The sequence below is a fragment of the Jaculus jaculus genome, chromosome 2 (assembly GCF_020740685.1).
Source record: "Jaculus jaculus isolate mJacJac1 chromosome 2, mJacJac1.mat.Y.cur, whole genome shotgun sequence".
Classification (NCBI taxonomy): Eukaryota; Metazoa; Chordata; class Mammalia; order Rodentia; family Dipodidae; genus Jaculus; species Jaculus jaculus.
Genome location: NC_059103.1, coordinates 166,944,664 through 166,968,957, shown reverse-complemented (window position 1 = coordinate 166,968,957; position 24,294 = coordinate 166,944,664). Strand labels below are relative to the sequence as shown.

General features: G+C 43.1%; 1 protein-coding gene across 2 annotated transcripts in view; it reads right to left on the bottom strand.

The window, feature by feature from the left end:
• Positions 1-24,294, bottom strand: part of Ptdss1 (phosphatidylserine synthase 1) — an 83,192-nt gene that overhangs the window by 46,288 nt on the left and 12,610 nt on the right. For both annotated transcript variants that reach the window (XM_004656948.2, XM_045144393.1), the window contains exons 2-4: positions 20,626-20,717; positions 3,904-3,948; positions 3,363-3,487 (exon numbers count right to left, since the gene is read on the bottom strand). In XM_004656948.2, the coding sequence (XP_004657005.1) occupies positions 3,363-3,487; positions 3,904-3,948; positions 20,626-20,717 (262 nt within the window). The remainder of the gene's footprint in view (positions 1-3,362; positions 3,488-3,903; positions 3,949-20,625; positions 20,718-24,294) is intronic.

Sequence of the window (24,294 nt, the reverse complement as noted above, 5' to 3'; positions counted from 1 at the left end):
TAAATGCCAGTTGCAGATATTTTGGAGTTGTGATTGCGACATTCCAATGTCCTTGTGATGTCAAATGACTCGAGGTCAAGAGCATTATTGGGTTTGCCTTCCTCCCACTGGCAGCCAGACCTGGATTGACGGACTAGCACTCCACCTGCAAGCCGCTCAAAAGCCTAAAATGTTGACAGGGAAACTATTTTATCTCAGATAACTCTCTCCTAATTTCAATTCCTCAAGACCCCTGTGAACATGAAAGTACTTAAGATAACTGTATACTTGAAGGACAGTCAAAATTAGAAGCATAGGATTTTTGAATATTTATTTTTTTAAACTTATTTATGTATTTGAGAGAGAGAGAGAAAGAGGTAGATATATATGAGAGAGAGTGGGTGCGCCAGGGCCTTCAGCCACTGCAAACAAACTTCAGACACATGTGCCACCTTGGGCATCTGGTTTACATGGTTCCTGGGAAATCGAACCTGGGTCTTTTGGCTTTGCAGGCAAGTGCCTTAACCACTAAGCCGTTTCTCTAGCCCAGAAGCATGGATTTTGATTTTTCTTTCTTTTTTAAAAAAATATTTATTTATTTGAGAGACAAAAGGAGGCAGGTAAAGAGAGAGAATGGGCACACCAGGGCTTCTAGCCACTGCAAACAAACTCCAGTGGCTTGACTCCCTTGTGCATCTGGATCACGTGGGCCCTGGAGAAATCCAACCAGGGTACTGTGGCCTTGCAGGCGAACACCTTAACTGCCATCTCTCTAGCCCAAAAGCATGGCTTTTGAAGTTAGGGAGAACTACTAACTTTTGTCTTGAGTGGAATATTTAGAACTAAAGTTCTTCTTTTCGCCATAAGATATGAACACTTAGAATGCATACATGAGGCCAGGAATAAATTCATTTAAAGAACCCAACATAGTGTTTGGCAAATAAATAATCCACAGTCCTTCCTATAACCATCATGTTCATTATTGTTTAAGTTTGGTTCCATAGGTCCTTGCATTAAGGGCTTGGTTCCCTATTTGGTGCTATGAGAAGGTGTTTTTAAGAGATGGGGCCTCGTGGGAGATTTTAGGTCATGGGCAGCACAGCTCAAACTGGGCTGTGGGAAGTCACTCTCTCTCACTGCTCCCTGGGTAAGCAGCTTCCTGCCAAGTACTCTTACCACAATGCACTGTCTCATCACAGGAGCTTAGGAGCAGCAGGGCAGCCAACCAACCATAGACTAAATGTCCACACTGAGCCAATGCAACCTGTCTCCTTTTAAAATTTTTAATGTTTTATCATAGCAACAGAAAGCTGGTTGACAAAATTATCATTATCATTACAAGCTACTTACTTACTAACTTTCCTTTTGCTATTCTTTTCCTTAGACTAAGAAATCCCCCAAACACACTTCACATTCTGAGGACTATAAGTAATTTTCATATTCTTATTTTTGTTTTAATTGTATAGATTAGGAAAATTAAAGTTAGAAATTTAAAACACTATTCCAAGAAGGTCTCACCATTGTCAACTGGGATGAAATGATTACTTCTGGCTAAGCCCCTACATATTATTTCTTAATTGTCAAATCTACTATGTCCAAACCTAAACGCCAGTTCTTTCTCCTGAGCAATGCCAGTGTTTTGCTTCAACTTGAACCAAATAGTAGACACTTAAAAAAAAATTTGAAAGAAACATGACAGTGCAAAACACTATGATATTGATTTTGGTCTTCACCCATGCTTCCTGGCACAGGCTCCATTTTAAAAACCCTTGCTATTTCCTGAGCAAAACTGGTGCTAAGTGCACCTTCTATTCTAATGGTCTTTGGCCTCAGGTCCTGAGAGAGTTCCTAATCCCTAGGAAATCCCTGGTGACTGGAGTATTTCTTGCTCTAATGATACAATTCTTGGTGGCTCCTGGATGGGGGCTGGGCACCCAAAAAACAAAGATGTAATCAGAAGCTTAAAACCTTCAGTCCCACACTCATCCTCCAGGGAGGGGAGGGGAACATAACTGACCATGTCATGTGATGAAACCTAATGAAAGTCCCTGAACTTTGGGGTGTGAAGAGCTCTCAGGTGGATGGCACACCTCAACTCTACAAGGGCCGAAGCTTGTGCACTTGGGGCTCTCCCAGGCCTCTTGCTGGGTAACACTTTATCTGCCTCTTCCTCTTCATCTACATTATGGGTTTATACTATAAACCTAAGTGACTTACTGAGTTCTGTGAGCAAAGGAGGGAAAACTATGCAACACTCCTTCCTATCTGTGTCTGGCTAGTCAGCTGTAGGGCTGACCTCTTCAATTAATTCTTCATGCTGACACTACATCCACCTAGTGTAAGCTGGTGCTATGGAGAACTGACTAGTATCGCAGAAATGATTGCTGTTACAATGGGGGAAAGGTGATCCCCCCCCCCCAAACAAGTAGCCTCTTTAATAAAAGCCAAATTGCAGATTCATCTTAGCCAAGAACAAACGTTTATGTTTGGAGGGAGGAAGGTAACAAATATGACAAATAAAATGGCTCAGGTCATTTAACCGGCCCCTCTGTGGCAAGCAGGCAGAACAGTAGCATTATCTGCAGAGGGCACGAACAGAGATGTGAGGAGGACCCTGACAGGAACAGCAGCGGCTGACTACGGCCAGTGTGTGCCAGGCCTCAGGCAGGCGCTGTGGACCCCACAGACAGCATTACTTTGCTTACAAGACAGCACTCCCTCCCCAGTATGTATGATGATTTCACCTTTCTATAAGGTGACAGGCTTTTACTTTGCCCCAAGTCCTACAACAGACAAATGACAGACAGATTTTAGGTCCAAGGTTATCTGACAACAGTGTTTGTATTCTTCCTCACATCTGCCCTTGCCTCATGAGAGGGCTTTCTTTCCTGAGACTGTAACACTAGTGCAAAACTGTGCAAAGCCACAGGCCCCTCCCAAGATCCCGTTCGGCTATACACACAGGAAATATGGAAGAGGAACAACTTAAAAAATATGAAGCTAGCGCCACATGTTCTCTCTCATATGTGGATCCTAGCTACAGATGACTGGGCTTCTGCGTGAGAAGGAAAATACTCAGTAGCAGAGGCCAGTAAGTTAAAAAGGAGACATAAAGGGAAGAGAAAGGAAGGGAGGAGGGTACTTAATAGGTTGATATTGTATATATGTAAGTACAATGATTGAGATGGGGAGGTAATATGATGGAGAATGGAATTTCAAAGGGGAAAGTGTGGGGGTGGGGAGGGAGGGAATTACCATGGGATATATTTTATAATCATGGAAAATGTTAATAAAAATTAAAAAATTTAAAAAAAATATGAAGGCTACCACCTCTGTCACTTGTGTCTACTGACTGCTGTACATGGACGCTGTCAAATACTTACCATGACATCTGCTTCTCTTGTGGCATATCGAAGGTTGGGATCTAGCCAATACATGAGGGATTTAACCTGTTCGAAGTTCAGGAAGAGGAGGAATACCAGGAACAGGAAGTAGAGCACACTGAGTCCTAACGGAAACAAAACAGAGACAAGTTCAGGAGAGACACACAACGCACATTAGACTCCAATTGCCTACCGTCACAACCCGCATGAATATTAGAACGTAGACTAATATTCTGTCACATCTGGGCATTTCCTCTGGTCTAATACTAAGTCCTACTTCACGTTCAGAGGAGTCAGAAAATTGTCTCTGAGAAAATAATGTTTAAGACGAGCCTTGAGGGATCAACGTCCCAAGGATGTATAGGGTGGGCATGAGGGAGTTCAAACAATGCTCAGGTTGGCCGAGGGCATGTGGGTAGGACTCTGAAGCTGATAGACAGGCTTAGGGGATATGACAAAGATAATCCGACTTTCTCTTTATATCAAGGGGGAAATGAGATGACCCAGGTAAGGCTCATGAAGCAGACTGAGTAGAACTCACCAAAAACCATTCGCCATAAGGCTGGGTGAGGTCGAGTAAATGGACCTGTGGGTTGAAAATGACATGAAGTTAGAACAAACTAGTTTGAACCAGAAAATAAAACAAAAGAAAGCCCTGCTGATCTCTCTCTCTCTCTCTCTCTCTATCTCTATCTGTATCTGTGTGTGTGTCATGTGGTTTGTGTGTGGTATATGCATATGTGTACAGATGTGTATACCACATACACACATACAGAGGCCAGAAGATGTCATCCTCCTCCTCTACTATGCTTTTGTCTTATTTACTTGAGACAGGGCCTCTCACTGAACATGTGGCTCACCATCACTCAGCTAGACTGGCTGAGCAGTGAAGCGCTGTGATACTCCTGTCTCCACCCACCTCAGTGCTGAGATGAAAAGCATGCATGGCTACAACTGGCTTTTTACATGGATGCCAGAGACGACACAGACTAAACTTACTGAACCAGAGAGAGAGAGAGAGAGAGAGAGAGAGAGAGAGAGAGAGAGAGAGAGAGAGAGAATATGAGCGCGCCAGGGCCTCCAGCCACTGCAAACGAATGTGCGCCCCCTTGTGCATCTGGCTAACGTGGGTCCTGGAGAGTCGAACCTGGATCCTTTGGCTTTGCAGGCAAGTGTCTTAACTGCTAAGCCATCCCTCCAGTCCCTTACTCACATTTTAATAACCATTACCACAATTATCATCAGTACCTCTCTGTCTACTATGAGATTTTCTATGAAAGCTCTGGCTTTTGAAGTTAAAACATAATTTCCCATAGAAACAATGCTGTGCATATGAGTATGTCACCAGGCTGGCTACTGAGTGTGTGTACATACTGTGCTTTACAAGTGAAATTTCTCAGCTGCCCCAGAGCCAAGAGAACAGGTTCGGGGTACATATGTATATATGTGTCTATGTATAAATAGAAAGAAAGGAAGGAAGAGAAAGGAAAAGGAGGAGAAAGAAAGGGAGGAGGAGAGGAGAGGTAGTTACCTGACAGAACTACCAAAAGTGAAAGCAAAGAAACACTTTATCTTTGAAGACATGTAGGGTATGGAGTGTGATAAAAACACACTCTATGAGCTCTGGAACACACTAAAACCCTACGAGCTCTGAAACATGCTTTTAAAATCCTGACAGTTAAGCCAGGTGTGGTGGCGCACGCCTTTAATCCCAGCACTTGGGAGGCAGAGGGAGGAGGATTGCTATGAGTTCCAGGCCATCCTGAGACTACATAGTAAATTCCAGGTCAGCCTGGGCTAGAGTGAAACCCTACCTCAAAACCCCACAAAACAACAACAACAAAAAGAAAACCTGACAACTGACCGTGACCTATAGTAACAAAAGACCTCTAACGTAGCATCCTGCTTCAGATACATATTCTACACAACTGCAGTTTCATAGGTAAAACTTACTACAAATGATATGCCAAGACTTTGCCTACTACTGAGGGATGGGGAGGAAGAAGAGGAAAAGGACACAGCTAGCCAGTTGCCTGGGGACCACAAGGCTGTGACACCAATACGAAAAAGCACTGACTTAGCGGGTACCTGTCCTCTGAGAGGCACCACACCGCTTGGGCAGCCTTTCTACACTTGGAGAACTATACAGTTATGAACCCACCTGCACAGGGGGAGATGGCAAAGCTCCCTTCCCAACCTTCGGTGGCTAGCCTCCGTCTTCAGTGACACCTGAACTAGACTAGACCTTGGCGGCCATACAGGGCAGGACACAGCTCACCTCTGTGTTTCTCCAACTCTGGCCAGAAGGGGTGGAAGTGGAGCACTGAGATCCCCATGTGGAAACTCCTGAGAATCAAGTGCGAAACAACAGTTCCTTTAGAGTCCGCTCCAGAAGTGACAGGGGGACAGAGAACAGCCTCTGCTGTTGGGGTGCTCCTTAGACCACTTCCAGGAATGGAGTCTGACCTGAAGCCGGGTTTCTCAACCTTCCTACCCCTGGGAGAAGGTCCTTTTTGTTGTTGTTTTTTTCAAGGTAGGGTCTCTCTCTAGCCCAGGCTGACTTAGAATTCACTATGTAGTCTCAAGCTGGCTTCGAACTCACAGAGATCTTCCAACATCAGCCTCTCAGCCTTCTGAGTGCTGGGATTAAAGGCATGCATCACCACACCCAAGGGAGAGAGAGAGAGAGAGAGAGAATATGAAAACACCAGCGCCTGCAGTCACTGCAAATGAACTCCAGATACATGCACCACTTTGTGCATCTGTCTTTATGAGGATACTGGGAAACTGAACTCGGGTCATTAGGTTTTAATGGGTAAGCCCCTTAAAGACTGAGCCCTCTGTCCACCCACAGAAGGTCCATTTCTTTTGACAAGCTCTTTAATGACTAGTTAGCTTCTGCTACATGCAACTTTTAATCTTGACTGAGGCAAAGATTACATTGTAATTATTATTTTTAAATTCATTCTAAAATCACCCATGTCTGCCTAATAAGACTACAGTGAAGCATGTTTTAACTGCTTCCTTAAGGAATCAATTACAAGTATTCCCCCACAGCCCAAATCTACATAGTTCCTGAGTGTAGACAGTGGAAGCTCAGAGGATGAGTGCAGTTTGTGACAGGCAGAAGTATATTTGTTTCCTGAGTTTGCGATGGCAGGAAGCAGGAGCTTGGAAAGGGGGTGAGGAATTTATTGAAAAGGATACCCACATCTGTTTTATGTCTAAGTTTTGTGTGAAAATTGAGATAAAGAGGGATACCTAGATTTCTTATTAATCAGTTACTTTTTTTTCTCAAAAAATCACATGAGAGCTGGGTGTGGAGGAGGTGCACGCCTTTAATCTCAGCACTCAGGAGGCAGAGGTAGGAGGATCGCCGTGAGTTCAAGGCCACCCTGAGACTATATAGTGAATTCCAGGTCAGCCTGTTCTAAAGTGAGACCCTACTTCAAACGCCCCCCCTCCAGAAAAAAAAAATCACATGAAAACCTATAAACCAAAATCTACTCACAGGTAATAAATAAATCACAGTTACCTGGGAGATCGTGAACTAAAATTGCCTTCCTTTAAGTCATTTCCTCTTCCTTTTTTTTTTTTTTTTAAGATAGGGTCTCACTGTAGCCCAGGCTGACCTGGAATTCACTATATAGTCTCAGGGTGGCCTTGAACTCATGGCGATCCTTCTACCTCTGCCTCCTGAGTGCTGGGAGTAAAAGCATGCACCACCATGCCTGGCTATCCTCTTCCTTTAAAAAAAACAAACATATATACATATATATATAGTTTTAATTTATTTGAGAGAGACAGGGAAAGAGAATGGGGCCCACCAGGGCCTCTAGCCACTGTAAATGAATTACAGACACATGTACCACCACGTGCATCTGGCTTACATAGGTACTGGGGAATTGAACCTGTGTCCTTAGGCTTCGCAGGCAAGTGCCTTAACTGTTAAGCCATCTTTCGAAGCCATCTTTCCAGCCCCACTTCCTCTTCCTAATATTCTTCTTCACTGATATCAGCTGATGGTTTCTGACTTGTCACCCAATGACTTCTTTTTCTTAAAATTTATTTTAGTGTGTGCACACACACGTGTGTCACAGCACATGTGTAGGTCAGATGACAACTTTCTGATTGGTTTTAGCCTTCTACCTCATTTGGAGGCAGGGTCTCTTGTTCACTGCTCCCTTCTCAAATTTTTAAAATCTTCTCCTGCTTTTTGGTACACTGGGGATACAGAAGGCCACCAAAGCTTCTGGTCCTCATGTGGAATCTGGGGATCTGAACTCAGGTACTAAGAGTTGTATCTTATCCACTGATCTTCCCAGCCCACAAATGACCTTACATTATGATTGATCCCTGGCTTGTGAATATTACTTCACTGCCATTAAATTAACCTTCTAGACACAACCTGGGAACATAGTATTCTCTAAGAGACTCAACTCTAAAATATTATGACCTATTATTTGGCTTGCACCAGAATTTTATGCCTAATCAACATTTGAAATCCTATATATGACATTCTCAAGGGTAATCATGATGGTAATTGTCTGCAGTGCGTTCCTGAGCAAACGCCGGTTGTCAGGTTGAGACATGATTGCAAAGTTCTCTTCATGACTCCATGATGAGGATGCCACCATCGCTCCCACTGCAGACAGGGGCACGGCAGCGTGAGAGCATGCCCACAGGGTCCCCTTGCTGTCAGGTGCCAGTCTGTCAGCATGCTAAGTGGTCAGGAGCACTGGGTGCCTCCTGTTACCTCCAGAGCACTGGGTCAGCCTAAGGGAGAGTGTATGAGTGCAAGGGATTCAGCAGGACCAGGGATGAAGGAAGAGAGAGATGAGCTAGGGGTACTGAAAGCTGGGGCTATTGGAGGGAAGGGGGTGTTGGAAGAGATAACACACTTGCTCTAACAACATGGAATCCATTAGCAAGGTCAAGAAATCCTGAGAGAAATGGGGAAAGAAAGGGCAAGGATGCTCTAGAGACATGAGCCAGTGAATTTCTGGAGGGTGTTTTATTGTTTTTGTTAACGTATGAAGGGGGAGTAAAGGCCCTGAGATACAAGATGGACCTTTTAGTAGCAAATGTCAAAATCAAATCCAGGCTGGACATGGTCGCACACATCTTCTATCCCAGCACTAGAGAGGAAGAGGTAGGATCTCTGTGAGTTTAAGACCAGTGTGGCACTACAGAGTGGATTCTAGGTCAGCTTGGGCTAAAGTGGCATACTACCTCAGAAAAAAAAAAAAAAATTCCAATCCAGGACTGACTTCTGGTATCAAACCTGCCTCCTCTAAAGCTATGAGGTTTGTCACAATTGCCTAATACCTCCTGAGAAGAAGCCCTGAAGCATTTTTTAAAATGTATTTATTATTTATTTCCGAGGAGAGAGAGAGAGAGAGAGGGAGGGAGGGAGGGAGGGAGGGAGGGAGGGAGGGAGGGAGGGAGGGAGGAAGGAAGGAAGGGAGGACGGATGGAAGGACAGATGGAAGGACGGATGGAAGAGAAAGAGAGAGAGGCAGAAACTGGACACAAACTCCAGATGCATATGCCACTCTATGTATCTGGCTTTACTGGGGAATCAAACTCAGGCCATCCGGCTTTGCAAGCAAGAATCTTTAACCATTGAGCTATTTCTACAGCCCAGCCCTGAACCTCCTCAGGTAGTATTTAATGAAGCATTCTCATAACGTTACTTACTAAAGTGCCATCTTTACCATCAAAGACAGCAATAATGTTCCTCAGTACCTAGAATCACAAGGTTTCTATACTCAAACAGCCAGGCCATCTCTGAAGAACCCTGTGACTACAGGGGAGACACAATGGAGGGGGTCACACATCTCGATCACTCTCCTGCCCAGGCATACAACCTGTGAACTTCTGCTCTATCTCTGTGCCTTTACCACAAGCCTGACCTCTCAACACTTTTCTCAGCGCCGCAGAGTGGTCTTCATCTCTTTCTAAGTGACCAATTACAGTTCAAGACTCTTAGGAGAGCTCCACCTGATAGTGTGCTTCCAATGGAGAGGCAGTCTGTTGGCCCACCCTTTCCGCCTCCCTCCAAGTAACTCAAGCTAGCCTTGAACTCAATGTTCCTGGCCCAGGCTTCAAGACCAGAGATTACAGGCATGTGCCATTACACTTGGTTCTTTCTTTGAATACAGCTGCATAGTCAAGTGTGGGCTTTCAGTTAGCCTGTTTATTTTATTTTATTTTTAAGAATTTTTGAGATAGGCTCTCCCTCTAGCCCAGGCTGACCTAGAATTCACCATGTAGGCTCAAGGTGGCCTCAAATTCATGGTGATCTTCTGCCTCCCAAGTGCTGGGATTAAAGGCGTGTGCCACCATGCCCAGCTCTCATGTGATTTTTTCTGAGAAAAAAAGTAACTGATTAATAAGAAATCTAGGTATCCCAGCTATGATTATGCCAGAGAAACAGGAAAGGACTTTTCGAGCAATGAAACACACAGTTGCGGTTCTTCTAGAGTATGGCCTTATAAGACACATTTAAAGACACTGCTTTATTTTCTTCATAATCCTTCCAGATATAAGAGAGAAATTTCAGTCACATCTTAAGAGCAACTTTAATTTCAAATGCAGTAGAAACCCAATAATTTTGTCATGAAAAGAGCTAGCATTTAAAAACTAGCTCAATGGAGAGATGGCTTAGTGGTTAAGCACTTGCCTGTGAAGCCTAAGTACCTGGGTTCCAGGCTTGAAGACCCACGTTAGCCAAATGCACACGGTGGTTCATTTACAGTGGCTGGAGGCCCTGGAACATCCATTCTCTCTCTCTCTCTTTCTCTCTCTCTCTGTCACTTTCAAATAAATAAATAAAAATAAACAAAAAATTAAAAACTAGCTCAAAAAACAGGATCACTGGTTGACTCGCTAAAAGTTATACCTATAAATAACGAGTAAGCTGAAGGAACTGAATCTTAGGAAATTCTTTTAACAGAATTAAGAAGTTGCCTGTCCTCAGGCAGCTAAGGCTTCCAGCAAGTCCTCTTAGCCTGTTCTTTATCTTGATGGTAATTGTTTTAAAGTTTAAATTTTTCTAGGAAACTGTACGATAAGAAATGGCTTAGTGGTTAAGGTGCATGCAGGCAAAGCCAAAAGACCTGGGTTCACTTCGCCAGTACCCATATAAAGCCAAATGCACAGGGAGGCAGATGTATTTGGAGTTTGTTTGCAGTGGCTAGAAGCCCTGGCACACCCATTCTCTCTGTATCTATCTGCCTCTCTGAAATAAATAAATAAATAAATAAATAAAATATTTTTTTAAAAAAGTCTCTTAGCAAATTCAAAACTTAAGAAAGAATTATTTGAAAAAGAAAAGACTACTATGTCTGGACTTATGTGAACTTTTGTGTATTTTAGTGTTTGTTTTATGAAATTAAGAAGCTCTGATATTTGATGCATGAATGTTTACAATTATTACATTTTTTATTAATTTTTATTTATTTACTTGCACATATGGAGGTGTAGCCAGAGGCTCACAACACTTTTTTTTTGAGTCTACCTTACTTACATAGGTGGTTTGAGAATTGAACCCAGGCCAGCAGGCTTTGCAAGCAAGCACTTTTAATTGCTAGCCCATTGTCCCAGGACCTTGTTATATTTTCTTGATGAACTTTTCTCTTGATTCATATGCAGTGCCCCCTTTTATTTTTTCTGACTAGTTTTGTTTTGAAGTCTACTTTATTCCTTAGCTGTTTATCCTTAGTTATGGCTTCAAAAAAGAAAAAAAAAAGTTCTGAAATGGGTGACAAGAGAATCGTGAGAAAGGAACTCATCACTTTCAACCATCAAGGAGCTCTGATTAGCAGATTTGGGTTCAAAGAAGCCAAAGGAGGAGGAAGACATGGAGAAGGATAAACTCAGGAAAATCAGGAAATACTAGTATTTCAGTGTCCTCCAGCTACCTTAACCAAGTATGGGATGGTGCTTCTTTTGAATGTCTTTCCTGTGGACGCACTGCCTAATTCAACCTGTCCTTACTGACAGATGGCTGTGGGCCAGGCATTGAAGGGCAGATAAGAGTCTGGGTTGAGAAGGGGGTGGGGCAAAGGCCCACAGCAGCCCTCAGAAGCTAGAAGAGCACACCACAGGTCACCTGCTGAAGTAAGTGTCAGAGCTAACTGCAGACTCAACGGGCTTCTTGGTTTCACTCCTGTGACAGAGTGGTATAGTTAAAATTATACTTTCATTTAAGGGTCATGTGCTCTATTGGGATGGTGGTGGGGCTCGAACACTTTTGTGTCTTAAAGGGACCTGTGATGATTAATTTGAGCTGTCAACTTGATAGGCTCAAAAAGAAAAAAAAAATCTCTGGGCGTGACTGTGGGGGATTTTTGGATTAGATTAACTGAGGTGAAAAGCCTTAGGTGGGGGCTGGCGGGATAGCTCAGCACGGATAGCTCAGCACGTAAGATGCTTGTCTGCAAAGCCAAAGGACTCAGGTTTGATTCCCCAGGGCCCACGTAAGCTGGATGCACAAGATGGCGCATGTGTCTGGAGTTCATTTGCAGTGGCTGGAGGCCCTGGTGCACCCACTCTCTCTCTCTCCCCCCCCCTCTCAAATAAATAAATAATAAAACAGAAAAGACTTAGGTGGCATTCTGGGTGACACCATTCCACGGCCTGGGGTCTTGGACTGCAAGAGAAGGAGAAAGGAAGCTGGGCATCAGCATTCATCACTCCCTGCTTCCAGAGTGTGGATGCAACGTGACCAGCTGCCCCATGTTCCTGCTGCTGTGCCTTCCCTGCCCGATGGACTGTAATCTGGTGCTGTGAGCCAAATAAATCCTTTCTCCTCACATTGCTTTTGTCTGGTATTCTGTCACAGCCACAAGAAGGATGACTAATTCCAAACCAAAGAAGAAAGGAGAACAGAAGGAGACAGGCAAGGAAGCATGGTGTGGACATCATACCCTTTCATTCCATGCCTGGTTCCCCTCAGGGCCATTCCCACTGCACTTCTTTATAGGATATGATTTCTCCTTACAGGATTTAGGAAGATGCCCAGGAACCTAATCCTGCCACACACTGCTGATTCTCAAAGGGAATTTGGTGAGTGTCCATTCCTCTCCAGTTCAGCTCAGGGGTACATTCTAAACACTGGAGGACATCCTCGACCCTTGCTTCTTGTCAGTCAAGATATACCTGTTGAACATGTGTTTTTTTTTTTTGGGGGGGGGGTTCCAAGGTAGAGTTTCACTCTAGCTCAGGCTCTCCTGGAATTCACTATGTACTCTCAAGGTGGCCTTGAACTCACAGCAATCCTCCTACCTCTGCTTCCGGAGTACTGGGATTAAAGGCGTGTGCCACCACACCCGTCCTGAACATGTATTCTTCTAGGCATTATACGTTCTTGTCTTCTGCAATGGCTCACAATAGAACTATACTGCCCAAGCCTAGTCCAAGAGATTTGAAAGCAAGTGTGCTAGAGAGCTTCTAGAAAAAATTTCTTCCAGCCCAACACTGCTTTGCACACTTGTAGGTCCAGCACATGGGAAGCTGAAGCAACAATATTAGGATTTCAAGATCAGCCTGGACTACACAGTAAGACTCTGCCTCAAAAATCAAAACAGAGGGCTGGAGAGATGGCTTAGCAGTTAAGGCATTTGCCTGCGCAGCCTAAGGACTCAAGTTCAATTCCACAGAACCCACGTAAGCCACGTGAATACAGTGACGCAAACACCTAGAGTTTGTTTGCAGTGGATGGAGACCCTATGCGCCCATTCTCTCTCTCTCTCTCTAATCAATAAATAAAAATTTTACAAAAATTAGAAACAAAACAGAATTCTTCACTCTTAAATAAAAGACACAGGAAAGGAGCTAAACCCTTCTTCTGCTGGACACTGCGCACCACTGTATGTTGAGCTAACGAACACGGCAACAGGGAGGCCCAAGCTAGGACCACCATGCTCAGAATGGCAAACAAGGAAGGAGTGGAGAACCTGGGTCTCCACAGGATGCTGAGCTGCTTGCTGCGTTCTCCGGGCAGGGCCAACCTACCTCAGAACTTCTTGTTGTTTAAGAGAGTAAACAGATTCCTCATCACTCAGACATTCTGAAGTGGGCTTTCTATTACTTATAGGGCAAAGCATCCTGGCTGTTACAGAGGAAGGGAAGGGCCTGCTTTGTTACTTAGACACTACAAAAAGAATCACAGGGTCCTTCCCAATGCCGTATCTGAATTCACACATGTAAGATGAGACGTGGTCATGACCAAATGGAGGCTTGTACACAAACATCCAGGGCAGCCTTTACTAGGTCAAGGGTAAATGCCTGTGAAGTTGCCAAAATGGAATCATTCTGGGCAATGCTGTCTGCTGCAGGCACTCCCCCAAAAACTGCTGCGAGGGAAAACACAGGTTTGGGGCCCCATTTCCAACATTTATTTTCATTACTTCATTTCAGAATAAGTGCCAGGGGTTGGGGAGAATAGAAAATAAGGCGACAACATTGGAGCAAGAAGAGACATGCATATACTCCATCCAGAGAAGTGGCCATTCGCCACCTCATCACCATGCTGCCTGAAAAAGCCAGAGGTCTGAAAGCTGGCTCCCAGAGGAGAGCTGTAAGCTCCCTACTTCTGCTGGCACCTCCCAAAACTCTTCCTGATCCATGCTTTCATGGGGGGGGGGGGAGAGGAATGACAGTTTTATTGGCCTTATGTAAACTGTGAATAATTGGATCTTTAGAAAACAAACTATGTAAACCCAACATGTATGCTATGCACACATGGCTTTAAGGAATCCCGCTAAACCTTCCCTTCCCTGATGTCATGGCCTTATATGGTTTGTCCCCTGGCAACTCGTGAAACTCGTGTTGAAATCCGATGTCTACCGTGGTGGTGCCTGGCAGACTGATGTAGCTTTGTAAGGACTGGTTAATTCTCGTGGGTGGGCAGTTCTGCCTCTCCTGCTTTATTGCTTTATGGGAAGGCTCAGATCAATCTGCTAAGGTTCTGCTATTCCCAGGCCTGTGGACAACACAGAATCACTGGATCCGACCTTCACCTGCCTTTTGCAGTATACAAAGCATACTCCGTACAGGTCAACTAGGACCCCTCCCCCCACCCTGAGAAAAGAAAAGCCAGAGACCAACAGGGAAAAACAGGAGAGCAGAAGCCTATTACACGGGAAGACAGAGGTAACCCTGGTAAAGGGCACCTCGTATGAGGCGTAGCCAGAGCAAAAAGCAAGGCTGCGGGAGGAAGATGCAGACCAGGGCCTTAAACCTGACAGACGGTGAGCAGCAGTGACCTCAGAGGATGACCCGGGCTGTGAGTCCCCGCTGTCGCATTTGCAAACCGAGCATGCTGGACTAGAAGAGCCCCAGCCAGGCCCTGCCTCCTTTGTGCGCGTGTCACGGTCTGCACAGCTTGGCTAAGCAGAAGACAACGGCACAAGACCAGCACGTAGCCTTATCCTCCCGATTTCAAGACAAAAGCACAGTCCCACGATGAGAGGCCAAACAGGTTAAGAAAACTCTGAAGACTGGTGGACTTCACTGGAGAACGGAGGAGGAGTCAGCAGAAGTAAGTCACACCAAGCGTGACTTCAAACCAACTTAGCCCCCCCACCTCCAGGGCCCTTGAATAGCAAGCACCTTGAGAAAAGCAAGGGGAAGTGAAGCCCCAGGACTGGTTGCTGCTGAAGCATAATGAAAGGCGTGGTTGTAAGATGAGGGCTAATGAGAGACTTGCTGCATTGGTGACTTTCTCCTTGTTGTGAACAAATAACCTGACCAGAAGCAACTACAAGGAAGGAAAGCATTTATTCTGACTTTCAATTTGAGGAGGATACATTCCCTTAGAGCACTGGAAACATGGCAGCAGGAACGGGAGGCCGAGCTGGTCACATCAGCAGGCAGGAAGGAAGTAGAGGACAAACAGGAAATGAGGCCAAGCTTTAAAACCTCAGGGTCCTCCCCAGTGACCCACTTCCTCCAGCAAGGCTTCACCTCTGCAAGATTCTACAACCTTTGCAAAATGTCACTAGCTGGGAACTAAGTGTTCAAACACATGCGTCTACGGGGGTATTTTACATTCAAACTCTAACACCTGCCTTTTAGAATTCTCATACTTCCAAATAACTCTGGACTTAGAAATAGCCAGAAAATAAATAAATCAGAAAAAAGGAAACCTTCAAGCCATGAAGAAGTGACCACTGAGAGCTAAAGCAACAGATGGACACGCCGAGGAAAGCACAGACCATTGGAATAGAAGTGATCAGGATTAGCCAGTTTTTGAGCACATACATATGTACTGTGCTCTGATATGGAAAAGGAGAGGACAAGGGTCAGTAAAAAAGAAGAAAAAGCAAGAATAAACGCATAGATCAATGCTGATGTGCCACGAACCAATGACAGAGAAGCCTGCGGCAGACTCTCACGGGGTTGCAATCGTAGAATTACTAAGGGGCACCACCACCACCTGCTTACATTCTTGAGGACCCAAAGCTTTTTCTTGAGGCTTTGGTGGTAGTCAGCCTTATGCTGGTGTCTGACCTGAGATTGAGTTCACCAACTTCTTGCCTTGAGATGTATTCTGATACCACCTTTGTATGAAAAGGTCAGTCTCAGAGGTCAGGAGAGCCACTCACAGCAGGCTATTTCAGTAATACTTTAACATATGCCTTTGAACAAGAGGATATGCTGTATAAAATATCCAAGTTCTGCCAAGCCCAAAACTCTAAGTCTTTTCATGTTGTGGATAGGTAGAAAAAGACAGTTGGGACTAGAGAGATGGTTCAGCAATTAAGGCACTTTCCTGCAAAGCCCAAGGACCCAGGTTCAGTTCTCCAGGTCCCACAGAAGCCAGATGCATATGGTGGTGCACACATGTGGAATTTATTTTACAGTGGTTTAAATCCCTGGTATACCCATTCTCTCTCTCTCTGTCTGTCTCTAATAAACAAATAAAAATAAAATCTTTGAAAAACAGAAAAAGACAGTTGGCAACAAGCCATGCATATATATTTGACAGCAGGAATGCTACTTAGTAAATTCTACAGCATGATCAGTATTGAACATCTTGTCTTCATTTATCAATAACTGAGTCATCAGAAACATCAGTCATCATGAAAAAGCCAAAGTAAATTTGCTGTACTGGCCTAAGGTACGTAGGTCTTCATATAGTGAACATAAATTTAATTTAAAAGCTGGAGTGACAGGGATGGTCAGTTCAGCTCCCAAATTTGAAGCTGTGGTTTTACTGGCTCAATTGTGTTCTTATAAACATAGAGATACATACAAGAAGCAAAACAGGGCTGGATGGGCATGATGGTACATGCCTTTAATCCCAGGAGGTAGAGGTAGGAGGATCACCATGAGTTCAAGGCCACTCTGAGGCTGCATAGTGAATTCTAGGTTAGCCTGAGCACCAAAACAGTAATAAATAAATAAATAGATGGAAAGAAAAACAGGGCTGGAGAGAGGGCTCAGTATTTAAGGCACTTCCCTTCCAAGACAAATGATCTAGGTTCATTTCCCCAGTACTCACATAAAGCCAGATGCACAAAGTGGTGCATGTGTCTAGAGTTTGTTTGCAATGGCTGGAGTGCCCATTCTCAATCTCTCTCTGCCCCTCCCTTACTCCCTGTCTCTCTCTCTCTCTCTCTCTCCTTGCAAATAAGTAATTTATTTCTCTTTCTTTCTTTCTTTTTGTAAAAAGAAGCAAAACAGTCAAACAAAACTCCACTGCCACCATTCTGGGAAGCCTGAAAGACTTGCCAAGAGTAGCATTCAGAATGAGCCTCCTATACTACACACTCTGGTCCACTGAGAAGTATGAGAAGGCATAGAGGAAAGACATCTTAAAACATGTTACTTAAAACCTGAGTAGAGTTTAATGCTGCCTTTCAGACAAAAAAAAAAAAGGTCTTGATATTCGTGACCTCATAGTGCCTGACACTACCTACATAAGACCTTCATAATAAGGGGAAACAGCCAGGCATGGTGGCACACGCCTTTAATCCCAGCCCTGGGGAGGCAGAGTAGGAGGATCACTGTGAGTTCAAGGTCAGCCTGGGCTAGAGTGAGACCCAACCTCGAAAAACAAAACAAAAGAAGAAAGGAAACTGATGACATCAAAATAGAAGAAAGACTAACTGGAAAGAAGAGAGGATTCAGTGGACAGTGGATTTGGGAGGAGAAAACAGGAGTGAGGCCATAATTATCATGTTTGATTGTTTATATTTATGGAAGCTGTCAATAAAAAGTAAAAAAGAAAAGCCTGAGTAGAGAGATGGAGAGGTGGTTCAGTGGTTAAGTACACTTCCTGTGAAAGCACAAGGGCCTGAGACTACCCAAGTTTAAAACAGCCAAGAGTGTCTGTAACCCCGTCCTATAGGGGAACACAATTCTGGGAATCACAAGAGCTCAAGAAAAACAAAACAAACAAACAAACAGTAAACTCCAGGATTCTGGCTCAAACAAGAATGGACAAAAGAGCAATTGAGCAGGACACTCAGCTTGCACTCTGGCTTCCACATGGGCACAGACACAAACATACACTATACACACTCATACCACATGGCATACACATATGGCAACAAACAAACAAAAAATCTTGGTATAGTGGTGTCTTTAATCCCAGACAAGGTAGGAGGATCGCTGCAAGTTCAAGGCCACCCTGAGACTATATAGTGAACTTCATGTCAGCCCGGGCTACAGCAAGACCCAATTTCAAAATTAAAAAACAAAAAAAAAACAAAAAAAAAAAGGAAAGAAATTAACACACACACACACACACACACACACACACACACACGTGTACATAAACCCTGAGTAGAACCATGGAATATAAACTACAAGAAAGACTGGAATCATTTTGAAATCCCAGAGGTGTAAGAAAAACAGGATGCAGGACTGAGCGTTTTAAAAAAGTTATGCAGAACAAGTACAGAATATTTGAGGGAGGAAGAATAGGAAGAGATAAAACAAGAAATAAAACATCTTATAAAAGGCAATCAGAGGAAAGGTATGAATCAACTTGAAGCATGCCTCAGTCTCTCTGTAATCATGATGCCATGGAGTCACAGGAATAATCTTCCTTCCTGCTGATTAAAAATCCATATCCCAGGGCTGGAGAGATGGCTTAGCAGTTAAGCGCTTGCCTGTGAAGCCTAAGGACCCCAGTTCGAAGCTCTATTCCCCAGGACCCAAGTTAGCCAGATGCACAAGGGGGTGCACATGTCTGGAGTTCGTTTGCAGTGGCTGGAGGCCCTGGTGCACCCATTCTTTCTCTCTCTCTGCCTCTTCCTCTGTCTGTCAGTTGCTCTTAAATAAATAAATAAATAAATAAATAAATAAATAAATAAATAAATAAATAAAATAAAAATGCATACCCCAACTGCATGAGAAGCAGCTATGATAAGAATACCTGGGATGGCACATTATGCAAGTAATATGCAATTACCATTATTACACTGGCACTATTGTTTTTATTGGGGGGGGTCTGTCTTTAAGCACAAAGAAGAATAACAGTAATTGGGTATTGTGTAAGTCAGCTAAACATAATAAAATTAAAAAAAATAGCAAAAACATCATCTGAGCTGGGTGGTGCATGCTTAGAATCCTAGCACTGAAGGCTGAGGCAGAAAGTTGAAAGTTTAATACCATCAAGAAGAGTTCTGCTGAGGGCTGAAGAGATGGCTTAGTGGTTGAGGAGCTTGTATATGAAGCCTAAGGACCCCGGTTTGATTCTCCAGTACCTGCAGAAGGTGGCACATGTTTCTGGAGTTTGTTTGCAGTGGCTAGAGGCCCTGGTGTGCCCATTCTCTCTCCCTCAAACAAATAAATAAAATATTTTATAAAGTTGTTAAAGAGGGGCTGGGGAAATGGCTTAGTGGTTAAGGCGTTTGCCTGCAAAGCCAAAGGACCCAGGTTTGATTACCCAGGACCCACGTTAGCCAGATGCACAAGGGAGAAACATGCATCTGGAGTTCGTTTGCAATGGCTGGAGGCCCTGGCACGACCATTCTCTCTCTCTCTCTCTCTTTCTATTCAAATGAATAAATAAATAAATAAATAAATAAATAAATAAATAAATAAATAAATAAAAATATTTTTTAAAATGTTGTTAACGAGTTCTGCTGAACAACATCTAAGAGTTCAGGTTCCAGATCAGCCTTGGATTAATAAACAGATGCTGCAGCCTCCCCCCTCCCCCTCTGCCCTACCAAAAAAAGAGCTGACACTTATAGAGAGCGTACAATCTGCCAGTCATGCTCGTGGTCTGCAGCGGTTGGGTCGTTTGAGTCCTGAGAGTTCGTGTACTGGAAGCTTGGCCTTGGTGTGGAGATGCAAAGAGGTGTTGGAAGCTCTAAGAAGTGGGGACTAAAGGGAGGTCACTGGGAGTGTTGCCTTGAAAAGAAGATTTACGTAGTTCTGTTGAGATCCTGGTGAGTTATTATAAAACATCACACTTAGCTTTTCTCCCCTAATCTCTCTGATCTAGTCTCACCCTTTCCACAGTTCCACCATGAGGCCATCTACCATATGACGCAAAGCCAAGAGCTCCTGCCAGAGACGGAATGAGCTCTTCAGACTTTTAGCATCCAAACTGTAAGCTCTGGAACCTCTCCCTCTCCCTCATGAGGTAGGGTCTCACTCTATCTCAGGCTGACCTAAAATTCACTATGGAGTCTCAGGGTGGCCTCAAACTCATGGTGATCCTCCTACCTCTGCCTCCTGAGTGCTGGGATTAAAGGCATGCGTCACCATGCCCGGCTGGAACCTCTTTTCTATATAAAGTATACCTCAGGTATTTTGTTGTATATAGCAACGGAAAACCAATTAATGCACAGTGTTTAATACTATGAATTTAACCAGTTGTCTTAACACTTCCTTGTTCTATTTTGTAGAAAAGAAAGTGAAACACTCCTAAGAGACCAGAAGTGACATAATGGGCAGTCTGCCTATAGAGCTGTGTCCATGACTGCTGCATCAAAACCAGATTAAGGTTTTATTTCTTTCTTACTTCATCTTCCAAATGACCTACACCTCAAAAGTTCAGAAACAAGGCTGGAGAGATGGTTCAAGGTGCTTGCTTGCGAAGTCTGTTAGCCTGGGTTTAATTCCCTAGCACCCACCTAAAGCCAGATGCAAAATGGTACACATGTGGCATTAACACCTCTCTACACACACACACACACACACACACACACACACACAAATAAATGAATTTTTTTTTTTTATTAAAAAGGTCACAACACACAGGAGAAGCACAATAGCTTAGGACATCACTTACCATTGGGGAAGGCTAACACGCTGATGATAAGAAAGAAGAAGATAACAGAGAGGATTCCTCTCCAGATGTTGTCTTCTGGAACAGAGTCATCCCTGAAAACAGAGAAAACAACATGGAGAACTCACTTTCAGACCTAAACAGTTAACCAAAAAGGAGGCAGCCTTCCACAATCTAATCACTAGGAGAACGTGAATTTTATTTTGCTGAGCAAAGTCATTACACATGCCGTCTACTATTTGCTTTCATTTTCTAAAGTAAAAAATAATATCTCATAAAAAGTCCAATTCTCACAAGGAAGACAACTGGGGGGCTCTGAGCATACTTCAGTGCTACCAAGCGTGCTTAACATGCACAAAGCTTTGGGTTCCAGCGGCACCTCCAAACATAAATGAATAAACATACAACTGATAACATGACATAACAACTGATAACCTTATCCACCAGCACACATTCGCCTTAGACATAGATGTGAGAGTCATTGTTCTTCAAAACCAAATGTAAAACCCCATGATGTCAAAATATAAGGTTTACATAGAAAAAGAATGTTTCTTGGTCTTAAGAATACAAAAGGTGACCTTAATACAGGATGTGGCAAAAAAAAAATTCTTTTTTAAAAACAAGAAAAGGAGCCTAAGACTATCAGGAAGAAGGCAATGTAAAGAGTCTCTACTATCTATTCTTAAAAATGAGCAGTTGAAGCCAGGCGTGGTGGTGCACGTCTTTAATCCCAGCACTTGGGAGGCAGAGGTAGGATGGGAGCCATGAGTTCAAGGTCATCTTGAGACTATGTAGTGAATTCCAGATCAGCCTGGGCTAGAGTGAGACCCTACCACACACACACACACACACACACACACACACAAAGTCAGGCTTGTAAAGGTGCTTGCTTGCAAAGCCTGGTGGCCCAGGTTCAATCTCCCAGTATCAACATAGAGTCAGATGCACAAAGTGGCAGCAATTACATCTGGAATTCACTTGCAGTGGTAGGAGGTTCTGTCACACCCATTTTCTCTCTCTCAAATAAATAAATATGTTAAAAAATAAAATTATACTAATTATTATAATAATTATACTAATAATTATACTAATAATAATATACTAATAATTATAATAATAATTATACTAATAACTGGGGGCTAACTCCACAATGCACGACCCATTTTCAATAACAAGGAGGGGCTAATGGGAGGGGGTAGATCACAGATGAGCCTAAATAATGGTACCAAACTGCCTATATTTACTGAAAAGAAAACTAATAAATTAAATTTAAAAAAAAAATAAAAATAAAATAAAATTAAAAATTAATAAAGCATAATCAAGGGAAAATAGATCATAACAAATCAGATCAAAAGCAAGAAGGGACTGTGCTTAATATATTAATGTATTTATTACCCCATCACTCCTGTGACAGGACTGAATCCATTTGCTGGTTTGTGTTTCCCATTGACTGTGCAAGATGAAGCTTGTGAAGCGGGGAATTCTTCACGTCTATTCTCAGGTTCTGCCACATACTGAATGCTTAGCAGATATTCATGAACCAACTGTTGATTAGGGAGAGCATCTATTGTGCGTAACCAAGAATAGTTTACCAAACAAAAGTTTTCTTAACACCAGCACTGGGGAAGAACTAGATTTTGATAGTTTTACATAAACTTAAGAGTCTAGTGGTACATTTGAGGCTCAAGAAAAGCAATTTTTAAAAGGGAAAACAGAAACGTAAGACAAGGAGATTTTCTGAATTATTGATAATTTCCAAGAAGCCTGGGAAGAAGATATAGTATTTCAGTGACAAAAAAGCAGGATGAGTGAGCAGAAAATACGATACAAAACAGAATGGAAAGACATATTTTAGAGACAATGAGGTGAATAACATGAAATTAAAACTGGCCAAGGAAGTTGAGCTTATATAGTTAAAAAAAAAAAAAAATCTTTAAGCGGCTGGAGAGATGGCTCAGCAGTTAAGGAACTTGTCTGCAAAGCTGACGGCCTGGGTTCTGTTCCCCAGTACCAACGTAAAGCCAGGTGCACAAAGTGACACATGTGTCTGGAGTTTGTTTGCAGTGGCAAGACACCCTGGCATGCCCATTCTCTATCACTTTCTTTCCCTCTTCTTCCTTTCCTTGCAAATAAGTAAATAAAATTTAAAAAAATCTTTAAAGACAAATTTTTAGTTTAAGCATTACTGATAGAAAAGTAAAAGATTAAAAAATTTTAGATGAAAACTAGGTTTTTACCCCAAGGCAAATCTAGGTCATCAAAATACACGAAGAGATGTGGAATAAGACAATAATGAATTACCAACTACAAAACAGAGTATTATCAACCACATTTTCAAAATGAAGCAATAGCTCAGAAGGTTTAAGTCACCTGCCCAAGACTACACAGGTTAAGAAACTGCAGACCTGGTATTCCAAACAAGGACTGCAGAGTTCCCCTATGCCACGCTGCCAGGAGAAAGGTGTACCTGACGCTGGAAGTCAGAGTGAGTCATAGAGGAGGCAAAGGGCTGGCAGGAGACTTTGACAGGACACAAGATACACATCAGAGCCAGGCATGGTGGAGCCTGCCTTTAATTCCAGTACTCACTCGGGAGGCACAGGTAGGAGGATATGCAGTGAGTTGGAGACTACATAGTGAATTCCAGGTCAGTCTTCAGCCTGGGCTAGAGTGAGACCCTACCTCGAATACACACACACACACACACACACACACACACGTATACACACACATTAAGAATTTAAAGGGCTGGGGCTGGAGAGATGGCTTAGCGGTTAAGCGCTTGCCTGTGAAGCCTAAGGACCCTGGTTCGAGGCTCGGTTCCCCAGGTCCCACGTTAGCCAGATGCACAAGGGGGCGCACGCTTCTGGAGTTAGTTTGCAGAAGCTGGAAGCCCTGGCGCGCCCATTCTCTCTCTCTCCCTCTATCTGTCTTTCTCTCTGTGTCTGTCGCTCTCAAATAAATAAATAAATAAATAAATAAATAAATAAATAAATAAATAAAAATTAAAAAAAAAGAATTTAAAGGGCTGGAGTAATGGCTTAGTGGTTAAAGGCATTTGCCTGCAAAGCCAAAGGACCCAGGTTCAATTCCCCAGGACCCATGTTAGCCAGATGCACAAGGGGGTGCACGCATCTGGAGTTCGTTTACAGTGGCTGAAGGCCCTGGCACTCTCATTCTCTCTCCCTCCACCCCATCAAGTAAATAAATAAATTAATTAAAATATTTTAAAAAATAAGTTAAAGAAAGGTAAACATGAACAACTATTGAGCGTGGAAAAGAAGGGGATTCTATAATCCATATTTTATACCAAAATGATTGGAAGAATTAAAGGCAACATATATGAAGTAGAAAAATTGATAGAACATTAAAAACCAAAAAAAAAATAAATAAATAAAAAAAGCCAACAATCTCGAAATGGGAAAACCAAAAGGAATTAACAAATCTGCACAGAAAAAAATATTCAGTTATAAAAATCCAAGAAGGATTGAGGAAAATATCTGTGGTTTCTATCAAGACAAAGAGCTAAATGTTCTAATATGCAAAACATTCCCTCCAAAGCTGATCAGCAGAAAGCATAGCCAAATCAACGGGAAAATGAGCAAAGGCTATGGAGAGATTGTTCACAGGATGGGAAATGATGCTTGTGGCAAGGGACGGGCACGTTAAAGT